Genomic DNA, 20983 nt, shown 5'->3' with positions numbered 1-20983 from the left:
GAAGCTGGTGCCTGCATAGCAGCTCCGGTCCCAGGTTCCATAGTCGAAGAAGCATCTCACGGCATACCGGACTCCGAATGGGTCTCAGCACAGGCCTGTGAATCTGTAGAAGCGGGTATCATGGGCTGTTAAAGCGCCTCACTAAGTACCGGCGAACTGAGGACTAGCTTAACGGAAGTGTCGTTGGCAGTTTTGGACCTATGCGGTCTGTCTTTATCCTTATGTTTTTTCGGAAGATCAACAGTCGGATGGCTTATGGAAGCCATTTCTGAAAATGGAGAATGAGTGCAAAATAATTTAGCAACAAAGCCCGATGATGAATACTTCGGGTGTTAAACAAGGCACAAAACCTACAGCGAGGAACGTTGCGGTCTGGACCTAAACAGATGACGCAGTAAGAATGAAAATCTCTGTGAGGTATTTGTTTTCCACAGGCAAGGCAATTGTTAAGTTTTTCTGACATCGGTTAGAGGAAGAAAAAAGGATCCCCAACGTGGTACTTAGCTTTAGATAACTTCATGTTTGAAACTCGAAAAACGAAAATTTCAGGTAGCGGCCGACCGGCACTTGTGAACTGCTTCTGCTTCGGGCTTCCACGTGGCAAGAAAAGCTGATGTAATGGCATCAGCTGCATGTTTTACACTCCTGATGACCTGACATCATGGAAAAAGTGACAGCATCCAACGCAGAAATCCCAAGACTCTGGTAATCGGGCCGACTGAGGGCTACCTGCAAGCAGATCACCCAAGTGTGATGACTGCAACAGTGCCTGCCAGCAGATTACCCAAATGTAATGACTGCAACAGTGAAACACGAAAAACATCATCAATCTCTGTAATCATGTTCAGCACCAAGACAAAAACACTTAGTACTGTGATCTCTGAGGAATCTGCCTCCCACAATCACGTCCCTTTCTTTGATGACGTGTACAAAATTTGAGCATAAAAAAACAACTAACTGGAGGGTCCCCAACAGGGATATTTAGCTGTTCAACAGCTAAGAGGCAAGAATTGTATGGCTGACAGATCAAAACTGAAGGGATAGTTCAGTACTCAGCTGGTAGGAAAAAGGTTCTAAGGTACTTCACAGCTATATGCCCCTTATACATCTCTGACTTCATTAGGTTGAGGGCATATGCTACATGTACGGTGCAAGAGGAAGGCACCTAATGTTTTGTATGATGGCTGGATGCACACCTATCCCTGGCAGAATATCCCATCAGCTAATAATACTGAAACAGTGATAATGGAAGGACATCATACATTTATCAATTCTACAACACTATGTCATCTAAGGAACAGATGAAATACTACACCTGGATTCAGTTTTACTTAAACAATACCACCTCGGGTCTGCCCTGAAAAGAGGTTACCAGCCTACTGGGGCTAACCCTGTCAAAGGATTGATTTAATACGTAAATAAAATAAAAGGTTAGCTAACAATGCAAGTACAAACATTCTGTACATCTGTGTTAATATTTTATAAATCAAGAGACATGCATTATGTTACTTCTACTGACACAATAACTACCCATCAGTGCTTTGTGCGAGTAATACATACCCAAAGGCACGAAGCTGCTAATGATTTTTAATAATTTTGTATGCATTTATTTTACAAAAATGTAATCTATGATACATTTAATATAATGCTTTGAAACGTACTTTAAGATCTGCTTTGTACATGCGGTTTTAAACATTTATGGTTGTATAGATGGGCACATATTTGAGGTAATGGTAATGTGCCTCAGTTTGGACTACACATGCTGAAGATGTACAGTTAGTACTCATGATGTGTGGACTTTCTTGGAACTCAGAGGAGGAAAATAAGTTACCTATTTTACTTGTCTATCTTCAACAAATTAGCACTACCACCTACAAGCAGTTTCTTAATAATTACACAATCTTGAGAAACTAAATTTAAAACACCCCATTCAAAACTGTACATTATGACATACACATCAAGCAACACTTGTCAAATAGAACATAAGGAATACAATGCAAACAAATTACTCACTTTATTCTAAGCAGACTCAAATGCAATGCAATGCAATTTAATGAATGGATATAGTTATCTGAACAAACTCACCCAAGCTGGATCCAAGTAGTTGTGTGTATTAGTCCATGCATTTGGAGTCAGGAGACTATATAATGGAAAAGGCTGCTGAGGACTGTATACTGCAGGAAAGTAAAATGATGTGTAACGCTGCTGTGAGTAGACATTAACATCCAAAGGTCTGAACCCATTCTTTGGCAAAAAAGTATTGATAGCAATTGCTTTTGCTTTTATTCGTGCCTGCAATAAAGCACAACTTAAGTTTAACAAGATGCCAGGGCAATGACCATCATTACAGTCAATCTTTATAGATTGACAAAAGTAGTTTCTTCACAGCCATGGCAAAGACAAACTTTCTTCTCCTGTTAAAACGCACTGATGATGCAGGCTGCTAAAAGGAAAAATTCAAAGGCAGCACATAACTACGCACTCACAAAATCTAAAAATGAAAACGTTAACACGTACCAGTTATGCTGCTGGGACCAATAATGCAAACCCATTACTTATAGCAACAGTCAGTCTGAAGATACCTCACCCAATAAAAACATAGTTTGAGAGAGCAATCACAACGGTAGGACCGTGAATAAAACTCTGACATACCTGGGCCACTGTCAAAGACATGCTGATATCCAAGTTACATTATGATCAGGTGTCTACTCTGTTTAATGCCTACAATGCATACTAAATATCCAGAGACAAAGTGCGCAAAACTAAGTATTTTACAGATGGTACTGTTTCTCAAGTATTTCATCAACAATACACAACAGATTAGATGAATGGGCAAATGCAACTTGTTCCTCAGCATTTCAAAGTGTGGAATGTTACCAAAGAAATAAACATAAAATTTAAAATGACATATTTAAAATTCTTGAAATATGTGAAAGAAATCATGAACCATAATGAGCAACTGTGTACCTTTAACATGAGAGATGCTACAACAAAAATTTTGTATATTTTAAAAAAAGTCTTTATGTATGCGTAAGAAAGTAAGGAATATCTACAAAGGGGGTACTACCTTAAATAGCTCCTCAATTTGAGTACTGCTGAGATGTTACAGGTAGAGTTATTGGGCCTCCCGGATGTTATTGGTCACTTGGTCTATGGCCATGGTGGTTGGCAATGTGTTTATTTTCTTAATTGCATACATATGCTCATAGACACGGTCCCTAAGTCTGCGATCAGTCTTTCCCAGATAAAATGAGGGACAGCAATCACAAAGAGCCAGGTATACAACTGATCTACTTTCACAGTTGAGTGGAGCTTGGATTAAAAACTTCCTGTCCCTTCCTGCCTAGATTTTAGTTATTACTGTTGTTTATACAATAATACCTTTAAGGTACACAGTTGCTCATTATGGTTCATACTTATAATGGATTACCATTACTTCCTTTTGCTTTGTATAAAAAGGGCACTTACTCTAAATTGCTAAGACTACCCTACTTGTGTTGCTGTGGTACAGGGCGGCGCACGCTTTGCTCCAGATTAGATGAATGACCATGGATAGTACAAATATGTACTCAATCAGGCCTTCTGCACTGTGAAAATGCTGGTATTTCCTTCCTTGGTATTTCCAGCTCAGGACAGTTAGAAATCTTCTCCAGGTTCCATTCAGAAGAGGGAGAGAGATGTACCTCCTGCTGGCACATGATCAAGCTAAAACAGCTAAGCCCAGCACTTCCCAACATTTAACTCCATGCACGGAGCAATCATAATCCGAAAGACACATGCACTGAGCTATCATAATCCAAAAGACAATTAAGCATACAAAATAATTCCGTAATTTGAAGGGAAATCTATTCACTGATGACAGATGAAAACAAAAAAAAAAAAAAAACAAAACTGGGTGAGTAATAAGCATCCACTGCATAGAGCTTTCTTGCAGATCAACTAAATTTACACATATATATATATATATATATATATATATATATAAGATTGTTGACACTAGTGCATTGGGGGGGGGGGGGTGCCATACTCCTGAGTGTGTCAAACTTTGGATGGATGAGACATTAAACAGAGGTCCCATCTGCTTCAGTTGGTGGTAGCTTGGGTGGGTGTGCATGCATGTGTGTAAAAGATCCCACAGCACCTACGGAAAGAATAGGGGGACTACCCTGATAACCTGTCCAAATTTCACCTAATAGATTAAATACCATCATGGGTCTCTTCTGAAGAGAGGCCTTGTGGAACTAATCTGGTCAAAGGAAAAATAAATAAATGATACTAAAGCCTCTCTGCAATATGCAACTCCTGGGAAAAATTCCCCAAATACTACAAATTAAAAATGTCTGGAGAGGTCAAGCCAGAGAAAGGCAAAAAGGCAAAATCATGACACGCCATAGCACCAAAGAATGCACTGACTTGTGGAATTAAGCTCTGTGCAATAATGCTTAGTAAAGGTGTAAACAGATGACCATGTCAACATGGCACAACCATCCACATATCAGACATACAAAAGAAACAGTACAAATAAACATGCCACAGATGAAGTGACCGTGGAGAGGATGTCTTGCAAAATGGCAGTGGTAAATCCTGCTCTAGATCTGGAAATGGCAGATAAGTGGTAGTATTTGGTAAAGGTATGCACAAATGACGAGATAGCAGCTTCCAAGATGTCTTTGGTAAGAACTCCTTTCAGGAAGGCAGCAGAGGTAGCAGTCACGCACGTAGAGTGAGTCTTGACAGCTTCAGGTGGCTTTTTACCATGATGGCTGTAACAAAAGGAAATACAGAGAGAGATTCACCTGGAAATAGTCTGTTTGGAAACTGTCTTCCCTTCAGAGCCAGTGGCAAAGAACACAGAGTTGGTCTGATTTTCTGAAAGATTAAGTTCTGTCACGATAGTAGTGGAGCTGTCTATGCACATCTAAGGAATGAAGGACACTCTTCCCCTAGTTCTGAAGATTAGGGATGAAGGTGGGCAGGTGTACGGCTTGATTCAAGGATATATCAGTGACCACCTTGAGCATAAAGGATGGGTTAGCTCTGAGGAATACTCTGGGTGGAATATGAGAAATGGTTCCATTGCCATGAGATCCTGCAGCTCAGAGACTCTCCTAGCTGAGGTTATAACCAGTAAAAGGGCAGTCTTCCAAGTTAAAATTTTTGGGTCAGCAGAAGCTGCTGGTTCAAAGGGAGCTAGGGTCAATTTTTCCAAAACAAAACCAAAGTTCCATGGAAGAGTGGGTTGCCACCTGGGAGTTCTGATGTGGAGCACTCCCCTAAGGAATCATTTCAGCAGGGCGTGTGAAAAGATGGGAGAGAAAGTAGGAATGTGGACTGAAATGGCAGAGGCATGAATTTTGATGGCAGAAAAGGATAGGCCTCTGTCAACTAGGGTAGGCAGGTAATTTAAAACAGTACAGATCCTGGCTGAATTAGGACAAAGGCCTTGCTTATGGCACCAGATGGAAAATCTTTTCCACCAGGCTAAGTACAATTTCCTACTACTAGGCCTTCTGGTGTCTCAGAATATCCTGAACTTGCTTGCTAAGGTCATGCTCTGTGGTGGACGCTGGAGGAGTATCCAGGCTGAGAGTCAGAGTCTGCAGATTGGGATGCACAAACCTCCCCTTGTCCTGAGTCACAAGGTCCACACCAAGGTAATTGCCATGGGTTTTCATTGGTTAAACTTAGTAGCAGAGGGTTAAAACAAAAACTTGTGGAGCGAGAAGTAAGGAAGACACGTACTCAGTAGAATTGTGAAGCGCTTTTCGCTTATGTGTAACATAAACTTCATCAGACAATACACAAGTGAAAACAGTCAATTTAAATACAAGTTAAAACCATCTATTACCCTATCAACTAGCTTGCCAAAAAAGGGGGAAGACGCCCATTTTTAAAAAACATATTCAAAGGACATGAAACACATACATCATAAACCTAAAATTAACTCTATACATAGTATTATCAAATTCTATTAAACTAATAAAATATTATTAATATTAAATAATTATGAGAATAATTATTTATTATACATTATTCTGATGTGTTCTTAAACAACCTTAAAATTGCTAAAGAACAGAAAAAATTCTTTAGCGTACTAAGCTTTTAAGTTTTAATATACTGCTGATAGTACACCCCTCATTAAGCCCTGGTTGGGTATAAGCATTCAATCTAATTTGCCATGTTAGTTCCAGTTCTTCTAGTCTAAGTTCTACTGGCCCACCCCGTAGTTTGGTATTAACCTGATCAATTAATATATTAATAATATTTTATTAGTTTAATAGAATTTGATAATACTATGTATAGAGTTAATTTTAGGTTTATGATATATGTGTTTCATGTCCTTTGAATATGTTTTTTAAAAATGGGTGTCTTCCCCCTTTTCTGACAAGCTAGTTGATAGGGTAATTGATGGTTTTAATTTGTATTTAAATTGACTGTTTTCACTTGTATATTGTCTGATGAAGTTTATGTTACACATAAACGAAAAGCGCTTCACAATTCTACTGAGTACGTGTCTTCCTTACTTCTCGCTCCACAAGTTCTTGTTTTAACAGTTTGTTTGCCTTTGTTGTTATTAGTAGCAGAGGGTACCAGTGCTGACAGTGCCAGTCTGGTGCTAGCAGAATGACTCTTAGGCCCTCTTCCCTGATTTTTAGGATGACCAGAGGAAGAAGAGGCGGGGTGGGCATAAAGGAAAAAGTAGTCCAAAGGAAGGAGAAAGCGTCTAACTTCCAGGCTGTAAGCAGTTTGCTTCTGGAACAGAATTTTTTTAGTTGAACATTTTCTTTGGTGGCAAAGGTCCTTCTGTGGGGTTCCCCATTTTTGGACTATGCTGAGAATGGTTTCCCAATGCAGGTGCCACTTGTGAGGATCCATCAAGTTCCTACTGTGGTGATCGGCTAGTGTTCTGAACGCCTGGAAGGTATTGTGCAATGAGGTGCAATCCCAGGGAGTTCATGATCTGCATACCTAGTTGACACAGATGGTAAGAGTGAGTCCCCCCCTGTTTATGTACCACATTACTGTGGTGTTGTGTGTTTTGATTAGCAGGACCCCTGTTTTTCATTTTTCTTTGAAAGCTGCTAGGCCCTTTTGAAAGTATAGTTGTGTACACTTACCAGAAATGTAGTTGTTCGAGTGTATTCACTGTTGCAGTCATCACTCGTGGGGTTATCCCTGCTGGGTAGCCCTCGGCTGGCCCGAGTACCAGAGTAAAGGTTTCCCTCCTGCGTCAGCTGTTCTGTGAGTGTGGCTGACGTTAGGTTGTCAGGGCTATGAAGGGAGACAGCCAACAGCATTACATAAGTTTTTCTTGCCCCCAAAGATCTTGGAGCCCCGGAGAAGATATATACAATAGTTAAGAAAAAGGGGGTAGGTGAGAGGGAAACAGGACTGCAACAGTGAATACACTCGAACATCTACATTTATGGTTAAGTATACACAATACACAACTGTACTATGTTCTTCATGTTTCACTGTTGCAGTCATCACTTGTGGGAAGAATCCCAAAACAGAGGAACTGGGTGGAGGAAAGTTGCATAAGTATGGAGATGCTAGCATGCCCTGCAGGACTGCAGATGCAAATCCTGCCCTAGTTTTGGAGAAAGTAGCCAGCTGATAGTGCTCGGTGAAAGTGTGGATAGATATCCAAGTAGCAGCTTTCCTTGGTAGGAACCCCGCTCAGAAAGGCTGTGGAGGTAAAGGCTGCTCTTGTGGAATGGGATCTGACAGTTTTGGGAGGACTCTTTCCATCGAAGGTATAGCAGAAATATATACAATGAGAGATCCATTTGGAAATGGTCTGCTTTGTAATGGGCTTCCCCTCTGTCCCAGGGGCAAATGAAACTTTTAGTTATGTACTCACCATAACTTTAGATGTCAGGGATCCATCTCGCCTACATTCCGTACTGATGGGCTCGGAGCCGATCCTCGGCTCCGACTTGGCACGCTATGCTATAGAGCGAAGCCTCTTATTGGCTGAGCTATTCTCTATCCCAGGATGCACCACCACGACTCCCCCAGATCTTGTTTGTCCGCATTCATGCACACACACATAACTTGTTTATATAACATTGCCAGATGTTTCAAGATGAAACAATAGAATTCGGACCGTCCGATCTCTTCTGATCTCCAAGGAAGGGGGAAGGAGGGTGGGTTATTGGGAATGTAGGCGAGATGGATCCCAAACATCTAAAGTTATGGTGAGTACATAACTAAAAGATGTTATGTGATCCTATCTCGCCTACATTCCGTACTGATGGGACAGCGTCCCTAGCACCTAAATCCTGGGTGGCTCACTGGAAAACACTCCTGAGCACTGTGGAACCAAATGAAGCTCGCCCCTGGGATGCCACATCCAATTTGTAGTGGGAAATGAAAGTGTGCGGGGAAGACTATGTAGCCGCAGCACAAATGTCACTAATGGCAAGCTTAGAATGGAATGCTATAGAAGTAGCCATAGCTCTTGTAGAGTGAGCTTTGACAGAGGTCGTAAGCTCTTTATTAGAAGAGGAATAAGCTTGACTAATACAGTCCCTGATCCATTTGGCAATAGTGACCTTTGTGACGGCTTTGCCCAATTTATTATTCGAAAAGGACACAAACAATTGATCTGTTTTTCTTGTTTGTTTGGTCCTGTCTAAATAAAAACGCAATTGCCTGTGGACATCCAATGTGTGGAATATGTATTCTGCTTTGTTCGAGTACTTTGGAAAGAAAACTGGAAGTTCTAATGACTGTTGCAGGCAAAAACTGGAACAAACTTTAGGGACAAAGGATGGATTAGGCCTGAGAGATACTCTATCTTTATGAAAAACCAGGTACGGTGGTTTTACAGATAGAGCCTGAAGCTCTGAAACCCTTCTGGCAGAAGTAATCGCGACCAGAAAAGCAGTTTCCCAAGATAGAAATTTCAAATCACATGTTGCTGCCGGTTCAAAGGGGGAGGAGGTTAAGGCACGTAACACCACATCGAGATCCCACGGAGGAGCAGGATGAGAAATCGGAGGTCGTAAAAGCGCAGCACCTTTCATGAAGGTTTTACACAATCTGTTGCTCATTAAAGGTGGGTTTATAGATTCATGAAAATTTGAAATAGCTGCCAATTGGACCTTGATGGTAGAGACTGAAGAACCTCGATTGAAAAGGGAAGTTAGAAATTTTAGGACTTCCGATACAGGAATAGTGATGGGATCCAGACCCCGGAGTTGAGCCCAAATAGCAAATCTCTTCCATTTGCTAGTATACAATTTCTTAGTGGCAGACTTGTGGGCCGAAGATAAGATATGTATGACTTCCGGGTCTAAGGTATGATTCCTGACTATAGTCGGAAGAGGAGGAGCCAAGCTGTTAACTTCAAAGTGTGAAGGGACTGGTGGACTAGCCCCGACTGATGAATTAATAAGTCTGGGATCGGATCCAGGAACCATGGACCATCCAGTGCATATTTCCGAAGATAGGGGAACCATACCTGACGAGGCCAGTAAGGAGCAACTAAGATCATTTTGCTCCCCAAGAGACACCTTTTGGATCACTCTCGGAAGGAGGGGAACTGGGGGGAAGGCGTATAGCAAGCCGGTGGGCCAAGGATGGGCTAGTGCGTCCATAGGACTCTCCCCCGGAGCTGGAGTGAGAAGAACTTTCTGCACTTCGCGTTCAGCGGGGTTGCGAAGAGGTCGCAACAAGGAATTCCCCATTTGCTGAAGATCTGAGTTGTCACTGCATTGTTCAGAGACCACTCGTGAGGAGAGAGGATAGTTCTGCTCAGTCTGTCGGCTATCACGTTGGATTTGCCAGGGATACGAGTTGCTATCAGAAAATGTCTGGTCGCCACTGCCCATTCCCAGGCTCTCATGGCCTCTCTGCAAAGAGGGTAGGATCTGGTTCCTCCCTGCTTGTTCAGATACCAGACCAGTGACATGTTGTCGGAGTGAACGGCAATTACGCCCTGAAGGAGGTAATCGTGGAGGGCTTGTAAAGATAGAAGCACCGCCCTCATTTCCAAAATGTTGATATGAAGAAGAGACTCTTCTGAATGCCATTTGCCTTGGACTGACCTGCCCAGGGAATGCCCCCCCACCCCACCCCATCTGGGAGGCGTCCGTAGTCAAAGTGGCCATAGGAGGAGGTGGAACAAAAGGTCGACCCTGATCCAGATTGGAGGGCACCAGCCACCAGCGAAGGTCCCGTTTGCAAGTTTCCGTGATCCGTATGAGGTGACTGAGCGGGAGATCCTGAAAGGACCACTGTGTCGAAAGAAGCCACTGGAGAATTCTCATATGCAACCTTGCTAGGGGGACTAGAAGAACCGTGGCCGACATAGATCCCAATAGCTGCAAGACCATCCTGGCTGGAGCTTTGGATCTGAGAAGCAAGGCTCGGACTTGAGCCTGTAGGGTTTGTTATCTTTCTGTAGGAAGGTAGACCCGCATTCGGTTTGAGTCTATTTCTACTCCGATGAATCTTATGCGTTGAGATGGCAGCAACACAGACTTTGGCCAATTGAAGGTGATCCCAAGGGAAGTGCCTAGTGATATTGTGGCTTGTAGGTTCTGCAATAGTAGACGCCTGGAGGTGGCAGTTAGGAGCCAGTCGTCCAAATACGGAAACACCTGGAATCCTAGACTCCTCAGGTGAGCAGTCACGACCGCCAAACATTTGGTGAACACCCTGGGGGCTGTGGTGAGACCAAAGGGCAGTGCACGGAACTGAAAATGACTGTCTCCTAGGCTGAAGCGCAAATGTGTCCTGGACGCCTGATCTACCAGAATGTGGTAATGGGTGTCCTTGAGATCTATGGAGCACATCCAAACACCTTTCTCCAGCAGTGGGAGAATGGATTGTAAGGTGACCATTCGGAACTTGGACTTTTTGACTGAACGGTTTAGAATGCTGAGATCCAAAATGGGCCTCAAGTCCCCGGTCATTTTTGGCACCAAAAAGAATCTTGAGTAAGTCCATAATCCGATCTGGTCTGCAGGGACCGGTTGGATGACTCCTTTTCGAAGCAGCTTTGAGACTTCTAAGGCTGCAATTTCCCGTTGACTGGGTGGCGGGTCCGGGATTTTCTTGGGTCGAGGAGGGGAGTGAGAAAAGGGGATGGCGTAACCTCCGGCGATAATTCGAAGCACCCATCGGTTCTGAGTGATACCTTCCCAGGCTTTCAGGTGCCTCGAAAAACGACCCCTGACTGGCTCCGGAGCTGCACAGTCGGGCAATCCTTCAGGGATTGTGGAAGGCTGAAGAGCCACGAAAGGACTCGCGGTCTCCAGTGTTGCGGGGGCCTCTGCCGCCTCTGGGACGGCGTCTTCCCAGAAAAATTCCCCCCCCCCTCTGCCTCTAGAAGTGGGATCGTCCTGCTGCGAGGGATAAGACTTCTGGGATCTACGGAACCACATTTTCCCTCCTCTTTTCGCCTTGGGATAAGGCCGAAAGGGAGTGGAAAATCGTGCCCCTACGGCAGTCAAAGTCTTACCTTCTTGCTCGCAGCGGGTCAATGTGTCCTTTACCTTGGGTCCAAACAAAGAGGACCCATCAAAGGGAGCGTCGGCAAAGGAAGACTTGAAGGCTTCCGCAAAATGACACAGGCGGAGCCAGGCTTGTCTCCGTAGAGCAATACCAGTACCCATCGCTCTACTCGCCCCTTCAGCCGCATATGAAATGAGCCTCATGGACAAGTTTGATATGGATGACAGCGTAGCCAACTGAGAGCCAACCGTCTGGGCCAGCTGCTCAGGTAGGTTACCCAAGAGGGTATCTGAAAGCACCTTGATCAGATCCCTCTGAAACCTGGTGAAGTGCGCTAAATAGTTCAGGGACCTTAAGGTAAAGGCCGCTGAACTAAGGGTGCGCTTCTCGTACCGATCCATGCTCCTAGACTCCTTATTAGAAGGATGGACGGACGTCGAAGCCTCTGCTACATCTTGTTGGGTAGCAGATGCCACCACCAAGGCATCTACAGCCACACCTTTTGTCAAAAAACTCCTTCTCTGGGGGTGCTGATAGGAACTTATTTGGGCGAGCAGGCACCGGTTCCACAGAATCTGGATGTTCCCACACCCTTCGACAGATCAAATCTAGGAGCTCGTCGAAAGGCGGAGACACCCAGGAGGTGGAGGGCTGAGCCCCGAAGGCCCTAAGGAACACCGACTCGTCAGCAGAAGGGGGTTTGGAAAGCCAGCCGCCTCGTTGTTTGAGGGCTTCCAAGATGTCTGCGAAGGAAACATCATCTGAGGACGACTTAGGGGACCCCTCTGCATCATCAAGATCAGTGTCTGACGTGAGAGACTCATCGGGGGAGTCGATGTGCTTCCTCTTGCACGATCTTTTCCTTGGGGGCTCCTCTGAAGAAGCTTCAGAGAGACCTCCAGGAGGGGGGGAACCCCCAGTGGGGGTGACCTCAGGCCCCGGGGCTCCGCTGTCTAAGGACAGGGGGACTGCCAAAGACCCAGTCTCCGTATGTAGAGAAGGTGCTGGCGAGGCCGTGGAGGTAGCCAAAGAAGATTTGGCTAACGCACTCCTCATGGCCCTGAAGGCCGGACCACCAGAATCCTGGGAAGGTCCATCCCCCGTGGCCACAACAGTAGACGGTACGCCCGCAGCCGACGCACCGAGAGGAAGGCTCGGAACCGAAAACATCAGTCCTGAAGCGTCCCCCCCCGGGGCCGACAGAAGAGGTTCGTGTCCCGAACTCCGACTCGAGAGCCGGGGTTGGAGTAAGGGTCGAAGCAGACCCAAAATCCTCCATCGCTCCACCAGCACCGGCTCCAACGGTGCCGAGGCTGTTGGAGGAGGAACCAGAACTACAGGGTGGGCCATCAGCTCCGAAGCCGAATGGGCTGGAGCCGAAACTAATTTCTGGAACACAGGAGACTGAAACAGTCTTAGGAGCACCCTGTCGATGTCCAAATCAGACATCTTGGAAGATCTAGAGGAAACCGATCGGGTCTGAACCAACTTCTCCATCGGCTCCAAAGGACTGGGGGACCGGCTCCGAATGGACTCTACCAGTATCGGTGCCGAGGGAGATTCCAAAATAATTTCCCTCGGTGCCGAGGAGGGCTTCGGTGCCGAAGGGGAAGAGTCTGAGCCGGCAACCCTCATCGGCTCCAAAATCAGTGGAGCCGATGAAGGTGACCCCGCCTCTCGAAGCCCCAGTCCTCTGCTCCGAAACCAGAGGAGTCAAGACTGGGGGCATCGAGGCAGACCGTTCCGCCCTCGGCTCCGAAGTCCGTGGAGCCGATGGAGAAGCCTGCCTGGATTTCTTAGCAGTCGGTTCCGACGGGCTGGTCGGAGCCGACGCTTTCTTTTTCTTAGTTGGAGAGGATGAGGAAGATGAGGCTTCCTCGAAGGAGGGTTTAATCAGCCCTTTCAAGATCAATTTATTCTTACTCTCTTGGAGGACTCTAGAGGAAAAGGCGTGACACACGCTGCAGGACTCCTGTAGGTGCTTGGCGCCTAAACAATATACGCACGAGGAGTGATCATCGGTTATAGACATTTTATAACTGCACCTCGTGCACTTTTTGAACCCTGAGGGTCTATGTTCTTTTGACATAATGCCTCTAAAATAGTCACTATAACAGTGGAAAAAAATCACTATCTAGTCAGAACAAAGATTTTAAACCACAATACAAAAATTTTTTTTTTACGATACAATACAAATATCTCAAACACTAAAAAGGAGGGCCAAGAACCCTCTAACTTAAACAGGTACTTGACCTCCTTAAAATAAGACAAACTAGCTAAAGAATAGGGGAAGGCCCTTCTAACTTAAACGGGAAACCTTTCCCTTAAACACACAATTTACCACAAAAATGTACCAAAACACACGCGTACAACAACAATAGCTGTTAAAACAGCTTTTGGGTAAGAATAGAGAATTTCCTGACAGGAAAACTTTAGAAAAAAACAGTACTTAGCTCAGCCAAGTTTGGGACCACGTCCTAGCTTGTAAGTGGCAAACGAGATCTGGGGGAGTAGTGGTGGTGCATCCTGGGATAGAGAATAGCTCAGCCAATAAGAGGCTTCGCTCTATAGCATAGCGTGCCAAGTCGGAGCCGAGGATCGGCTCCGAGCCCATCAGTACGGAATGTAAGCGAGATAGGATCACATAACATCTAGGAGTTTGTCAGTTTTCCTGACTAATTTGGTCCTATCAAGGTAAAGATCTCAACCGTCTGTGCACATTGAAGGTATGCAGAATTCTCTCTTCTCTATTTGTTGGTTTAGGAAAGAAGGTAGGTAGGTGTATGGCCTAGTTGAGAGTTACATCAGAGACCACCATGGGCATGAAGGAGCGGTTGGTTCTTAGAGAGACCCTGCCCATGTGGAAGATGATGACAAGCTCAGTGGCCTTAAGAGCCTGGAGTTCAGATACCCTCCTAGCAGAAGTGATGGCTAGCAAAAGGGAAGTCTTCCAAGAGAGTTATTTGAGGTCTGCTGAGGAAGCTGGCTCAAAAAGGGGTGAGTCAGCTTTTCCAGGACAAAGTTTAGATCCCAACTGGTACAGGGGGCCTTCTTGGTGGTCTGATGTGAGCCACACCACTGAGGAACTGCTTCAAGAGGTGCTGGGAGAATAAAGGCTGATCCACTTGGACACAGGCTGAGACAGTTGAGACAGGAGTCTTGAGACAGGAGTAAGACAAACCCTTATGAAGGAGCTCTGACAGGTAGTCCAGAACCAGGGGTAAAGAGGCTTTAGTGCTGGTGGTGTTCCTAGTGGAACATCAGCAGGTGAATCTCTTCCATTTAGAGGAGTAAGATTTTCCTGGTGCTGGGTCTGCGAGCCTCCTTAATTATGTTTAACACCTGACTGCTGAGGACTGCAGTGTTAACTGTTTTTGAGGAATCAGCCATGCTGTTAACTTGAATGTGACAAGGCCTGAATGCAGGAGCTTCCCTCTCTGTTGTGTGAGAAGGTCTGCGGTGGAAGGCAGGGTAAAGGGAGAGGGAGGGTGCATGCTCATGCTGAGGAGCATGGGGTACCAGTGCTTCCTTGGCCAATCTGGGGCTATCAGGATAGCCCTTGGTCCTTCTTCTCTGAACTTCAGTAGAACCCTGGGTATCAGAGGAAGTGGTGGAAAGGCATACGCAAACAGTATGCCCCAGTGGAAGGAGAGGGCATCCATCCTCCAGGCTTCTAGGTGAAACTGTCATGAGCAGAACTTGGCTAGTTGATGGGTCTGGTGGCTTGCGAAATGGTCTATGTCTGGCTCCCCCAAGATGCGAGTGATCTGTATGAAGGTCTCCCTGTGCAACTGCCACTCGTGGGGAGGTGGGGGTCCATGATCTGTCTGCTTAAGTGATATGCCATGGTGTTTTGCTTCCCTAGAAGGTAATGAGCTAGCAGATGCAGTCCTAGATTTGATGCTGACTGCCAGACTTCCATGGCAATGCAACAGAGGGGGTAGGAATGAGTGTCCCCCTGTTTGTTGATGTACCACATGACAGTGGTGTTCTGTCTTTGAAAAGTTATGATAGCTCTGTGCACTGCCAGCATTTCTTTCAAATTGATGTGTAGACCTAGAACTTCCTGTTCCCAAAGGGCCTGGGTTTGCAGAGTTCCAGTGTGGGCTCCCCAGACAATGTCTGAGGCGTCTGTGGTCAAGGTCTGCTTGTGTGAGCAAAGGACAAAAGAAAGACCATTGTTCAGGGAGCAAGCCTGGATCCACCAGAGTAGTTCCATCTTTAAGAAAGGAATTAGAGGTAGTTGGTGCCCCAGAGACTGGGAGTGTTGGCACCAGAGGTTCCTTAGGTATCCCTGCAGTTTCCACATATGCAATCTGGCAAGGGGTACCAGCAGGAGGTGGGATTTGAGTGCCAACTTGGTGAAGTAAGACTGTAGGAAGGCCTGCTTCTGAGGGGGGAGGAAGGCCATTTGTGCTCAGGTGTCTAGAAGGGTGCCGAGCAAGGTAATCCTTCATGTGGGCTGTAGGAACTTTTCCTGGTTGATGGTGAATCCCAGAGAGGTTACGGTTTGCACAAGAGAGGGGTCCTACAGGAGTTTTTCCTTAGTCTCTGCCTGTATGACTGTCATCGAGATAGGGATAAATGTGTATACCTTTCTGTCAGCAAAATGCAAAGACTGGAGCCAGGCACTTGGTAAAGACCCTGGGAGCAGTGGATAAGCCAAAGGGCAGAACAGAGAAATTAAAATGTTGGAACCCTGCTCTGAATCTTAGGTAACCCCAGCAGGACTGTCTGATATGGGTATGCAGGTAAACATCCTTCAAATCTAGGGTCACTAGCCAGGCTTGTGGCAGGAGCATAGGTAGCAGTTTTTGTAGAGTAAGCATCTTGAATTTTGGAACCAGGAGGGACAGATTCAGTGTGGAGCGGTCTAGGATAGGGCACTAGGTGCCCTCTTTTCTGGGAACCAGGAACAGTCTTGAATAAAATCCTTTTCCAGTCTGTTCCTTTGGTACAGGTTCTATAGCACCCTGAGCATGAAGCTTTCTGATATGGCGATTAGCTTTTGTCCTCTGATTTGCAGGGACGTCTGAGCAACCTGACTTTTTTGGTTCCACTCAAATAGAATATGTACCTGCTGGTAATTTTCAGGACCCATAGATCTGAGGAAATGGCCTGCCGGTTTTCTAGTAAGAGAAAGTACAGTTTTGTACCTACCATAAATGTAGATGTCCGATAGGTATGCATCTGCAGTCCTTACATATGGGGTTGTCCTGCCTCAGGCAGCCCTTCGGTCGGCCGGATTCCAAAGTCTGGGTCCGGCGTCGGCTGATGTCGCCCCTCTCCTGACGTCAGAGCACCTGGGATATAAAAGCGTCAGCCGACGCCATCTTCCTCAGTTTTTCTTGCCCCAGATGCCAGTTGCCCTCTAAGTAAGGCTAAATTTGGAGAGATGTAAAAAATTCCAAACATGCACATCAATAAAAAACAAATACACCATAAAAGATAACCCCAGGTAGCTAAAATGAGGGATATGTACCCATAGTATACCACAGAGGGGTAGGAGGGAGGGAAAACCTGACTGCAGATGCATACCTATCGGACATCTACATTTATGGTAGGTACAAAACTGTACTATGTCCTTCAAGGATGCATCTGCAGTCCTTACATATAGGTAGAATACCATAGCTAAGCTGGGGGAGGTAGGACCTAAGAAAAGGATGGTGTAGCTAATAAGCCCTGCAGGACTGCACTAGCAAAGCCTGCTCTGGATTTGGAATATAAGGGCAAGTTGTAATGCTTGGAAAATGTATGCACAGAGCTCCATGTAGCAGCTTCTAAAATGTCCTTTGTAGCCACCCCTCTTAAGAAGGCTGTGGAGGTGGCTGTTGCTCTGGTGGAATGAGGCCTTATGTTAACTGGCACAGCTTTTCCATGAAAGGAGTAACAGAACCGAATGCAATTTCCTATCCATTTTGAAATTGTCTGTTTGGAAATTGCTTTTCCTTGTACACCAGCAGCATATGCTACAAAGAGTTGGTCAGTTTTTCTGTAAGTCTTAGTTCTGTCCAAGTAGTAGTGCAACTGTCTGTGGATGTCCAAAGTATGCAGACGTTTCTCTCCTTTATTTTGTGGATTTGGAAAGAAGGTCGGCAGGTGAATAGCTTGGTTTAGTGAAACCCTGGATACTACATTTGGCATGAAAGAAGGATTGGTTCTCAAAGAGACTCTGTCCTGATGAAAAATGAGAAATGGCTGAACTGCCATGAGGGCCTGTAATTCAGATACTCTTCTTGCTGAGGTTATGGCCAGAAGGAAGGCAGCCTTCCAAGATAGGAATTGTAGTTCTGAAGATGCTGCTGGTTCAAAGGGAGGGAAGAGTTAATTTTTCCAACATGAAGTTAAGGTCCCATGTAGGCACTGGTGGTTTCCTTGGAGGGTTGATGTTTTTTATCCCTCTTAGAAACTGCCTTAGAAGAGGATGAGAGAATACAGGTGGATCAGTGTTGTACTCTGCTGAAATTGCTGAAGCATGAATCTTTATGGAGGAATAAGAAAGGCCATTATGGAGCATTTCAGCCAAGTATTCCAAAATATGTGGAATATCATGACTGTCGGATCTTGACCCTTTGTGGTGTTCCAGGTATGAAATCTTTTCCATTTTGCTGAATATGCTTTTCTTGTGGAAGGCCGTCGGGCTTCCATGATGATATCCTGTACCCTCTTGGATAGCTTATCCTGGCGAGGAGTCAAGGTATTTTCCAGGCTGTCAGCTGTAAGGTTTTGAGGCTGGAGTGCAGAGTCTTGCAATTGTGCTGTGTCAGTAGAAGTGGCCATTGTGGTAGAGGCCAAGGTTTCGTGCGTGACATGCTCCTTAACAGTAGGTACCAGTGTTGTCTTGGCCAGTCCGGAGCTATCAGAATTACTTTTGTTTGCTCTGTCCTGATCTTCAGTAAGACCTTGGTCATTAATGGCAGCGGTGGGAATGCATATACTGTTAGAGTTTTCCAGCTGAAGGAGAGGGCGTCCACCTTCCATGCTTGAGGATGGTATGTCCTTGTGCAGAATTTCCTCAGTTGGTGGTTGTGGTGGGAGGCAGACAGATCTATGTCCAGTCTTCCCCATGATTGTGTTATCTGGAGAAAGATATCTGGGTGCAACATCCATTCGTGTGGATCCATGATGTTTCTGCTCAGGCTGTCCGCCAGTACATTGTCTTTTCCTGGTACGAACTGGGAATGGAGCTCTATATTGAGGTTTAGGGAAAGTTCCCACAGATTCATTGCCAGCCTGCAAAGAGGGTATGAATGGGTTCCTCCTTGTTTGTTTATGTACCACATAACTGTGGTATTGTCTGTCTTTATTAACAGGTGACCTTGGTGCAGGAAGTGCTTGAAGGCCTCGATGGAATGTATAACTGCCAGCATTTCCTTTTGGTTGATGTGCAGATGCAACTCTTTTTGTGTCCATTTTCCTTGAATGCATTTGCCCTCCATGTGTGCTCCCCATCCATGGTCTGAGGCGTCCGTTGTAATGGTTTGGCTGGTAAGTGGTTTGCTGAAAGGCAGGCCCTTGTTTGACTGGCTTGCTTTTGCCCACCACAGGAATTCCTTTTGAAGGCATGGAATGAGGGGGATCAAGGTTTCTAGGCTGTGACTGTGCTGAGACCATAGACTCCTTAGGTACCATTGTAGTTTCCTCATATGCAGCCTTGCTAGTGGAATCAGAAGAATGCAAGATGCCATGAAACCCAGGGCCTGAAGGATCTTCCTTGCAGTAAGCTGGGTTTGTGTTGTCAGATTTCTGAAGTAATCCAGTAATTGTGCTTGTTTTTCTTCTGTGAGAAAAGCCATTTGGGTGTTTGTATCCAGTTTTGCACCCAGGAAAATTATTCGTTGGGATGGAACAAGTCTTGATTTCTGAATGTTGACTGTGTATCCCAAGGCCTGTAATAGTCGGATGGCATAATTTAAGTGTTTTACCAGTGTTAGCTGGCTGTCCGCTTGTATGAGGCAGTCGTCCAGGTATGGGTATATTTGAATCCCCTGAAGTCTGCAATGTGCAATTACTGATGCCAGGCATTTCGTGAATACTCTGGGCACAGTAGATAAGCCAAAAGGCAATGCTGAGAATTGATAATGCTCTGAACCTGCAAGAAATCTGAGGCGTCTTCTGCAACTTTGTCTGATAGGGACATGCAGGTATGCCTCCTTGAGGTCTAGAGTTACCAGCCAAGACCCCTTGCCCAGCATGGGAAGGAGTTGCTGTAAGGTCAGCATTTTGAATTTTGGCACGATGAGATAAGTATTCAGTGCGGACAAGTCCAGAATAGGCCTCCATTGCTTTTCTTTTCTTGGAACAAGGAATAGTCTGGAAAAAAATCCTTGGCCTTGTTCTGTGAGAGGAACTCTTTCTATCGCTTTCATTTGTAGTAGTTTGGAAATTTGCTTGAAAGCTTCTGCCCTTTGGTTTGGTGGCAGGTTTGGCATGCCTTGTCTTTTTGGTAATGTATGAAAATGGAATCTGTATCCTTTATCTATTATTTGCAGTATCCATTTGTCCTTTGTAATACTGTGCCAATTTTTTGAGAATAAAGATAGCTTTCCACCCAAAGGTGCTTCCAATTGAGCCCTGGTTGGCGGGGTCAAAGTAAAGTCATTGAGATGGTCCTTGTGTAGTAGTTGTAGGCCCTGCAGTACCTCTCTGGTTAGGAGGCTGCCATTGACATCCTCTGTAGGAGCCTCAAGCTTGCCCTCTACCACTGGCACGTCTGTTTCTGCCTCTTTGAGATCTGTCTGTGTCCGGAAAGGACCAATTCTTAGAAGGCCAATTTCTGCTGAATCTTGGTGGTTGGACCTGGAGAAAATCTTTGACTGTCTGTACAGATTTAGCCTTTTCCTCAATTTTCTTTAAGACCTCCTGAGCCGTGGAGCCAAATAACTTTTGCTTTTCCAATGGAGCATCTAGAAGCTTTGCTTTAACATGATCTGGCAGAGTTTGTTCCTTCAGCCAAGCATGTCTATGTATGACTGCACCTGTCATTGCTGACCTACATGAAGCTTCCAATGCATCATAACCACACTGCAAGAAATGGTTGCTAACCTGCTGGGAGTTATGTACCAGATCCTGAAGTGTCTTGCGATCTAGGGGTTCAGGCGTAGATAGTTTTTTATGCAATTCATCTAACAAATACTCTTGGTACTGTATCATATGGAATTGACAATTTAATGCCCTCATAGAAAGGGTGGAAGTAGTATACACTTTTTTACCCCATCTCTCTAAAGCCCTGGACTCCCTTTCAGAAGGAAGTGGATTTTCAGCAGTGGTGGTTGCAACCCCTTTAGGGCCCTGGGAAATAATTTCTGGGTCAGCAGAGTGGCCCTTGTAAAGGAAATGATGCGAGTCCGGTACCCTGTAGTACCTGTCGGGTTTGACAGGAGCCGGAGGAAGGGAGTCAGGGGAAATGCTAGACTCAGAGTACACATCATCAATGACATTTAAAACAGGAGGAATAGCCAAAGGTCTATGCTGAGGTAAATGCAAAAAAGTCCTTAATCTCTTCCTGGAATCAGAG

At 45.3% G+C, this 20983-nt stretch overlaps 1 protein-coding gene across 1 annotated transcript in view; it reads right to left on the bottom strand.

The window, feature by feature from the left end:
* The window catches only part of LARP4B (La ribonucleoprotein 4B), a 2371531-nt gene that overhangs the window by 1399030 nt on the left and 951518 nt on the right, over nt 1-20983 (bottom strand). The window contains exon 8 of the mRNA XM_044065528.1: nt 2086-2292. Within this exon, the coding sequence (XP_043921463.1) occupies nt 2086-2292 (207 nt within the window). The remainder of the gene's footprint in view (nt 1-2085; nt 2293-20983) is intronic.

The sequence above is a fragment of the Protopterus annectens genome, chromosome 3.part0 (assembly GCF_019279795.1).
Source record: "Protopterus annectens isolate FY-2018-M chromosome 3.part0, PAN1.0, whole genome shotgun sequence".
NCBI lineage: Eukaryota > Metazoa > Chordata > Ceratodontiformes > Protopteridae > Protopterus > Protopterus annectens.
This window is presented reverse-complemented; position numbering and strand designations above follow the sequence as displayed.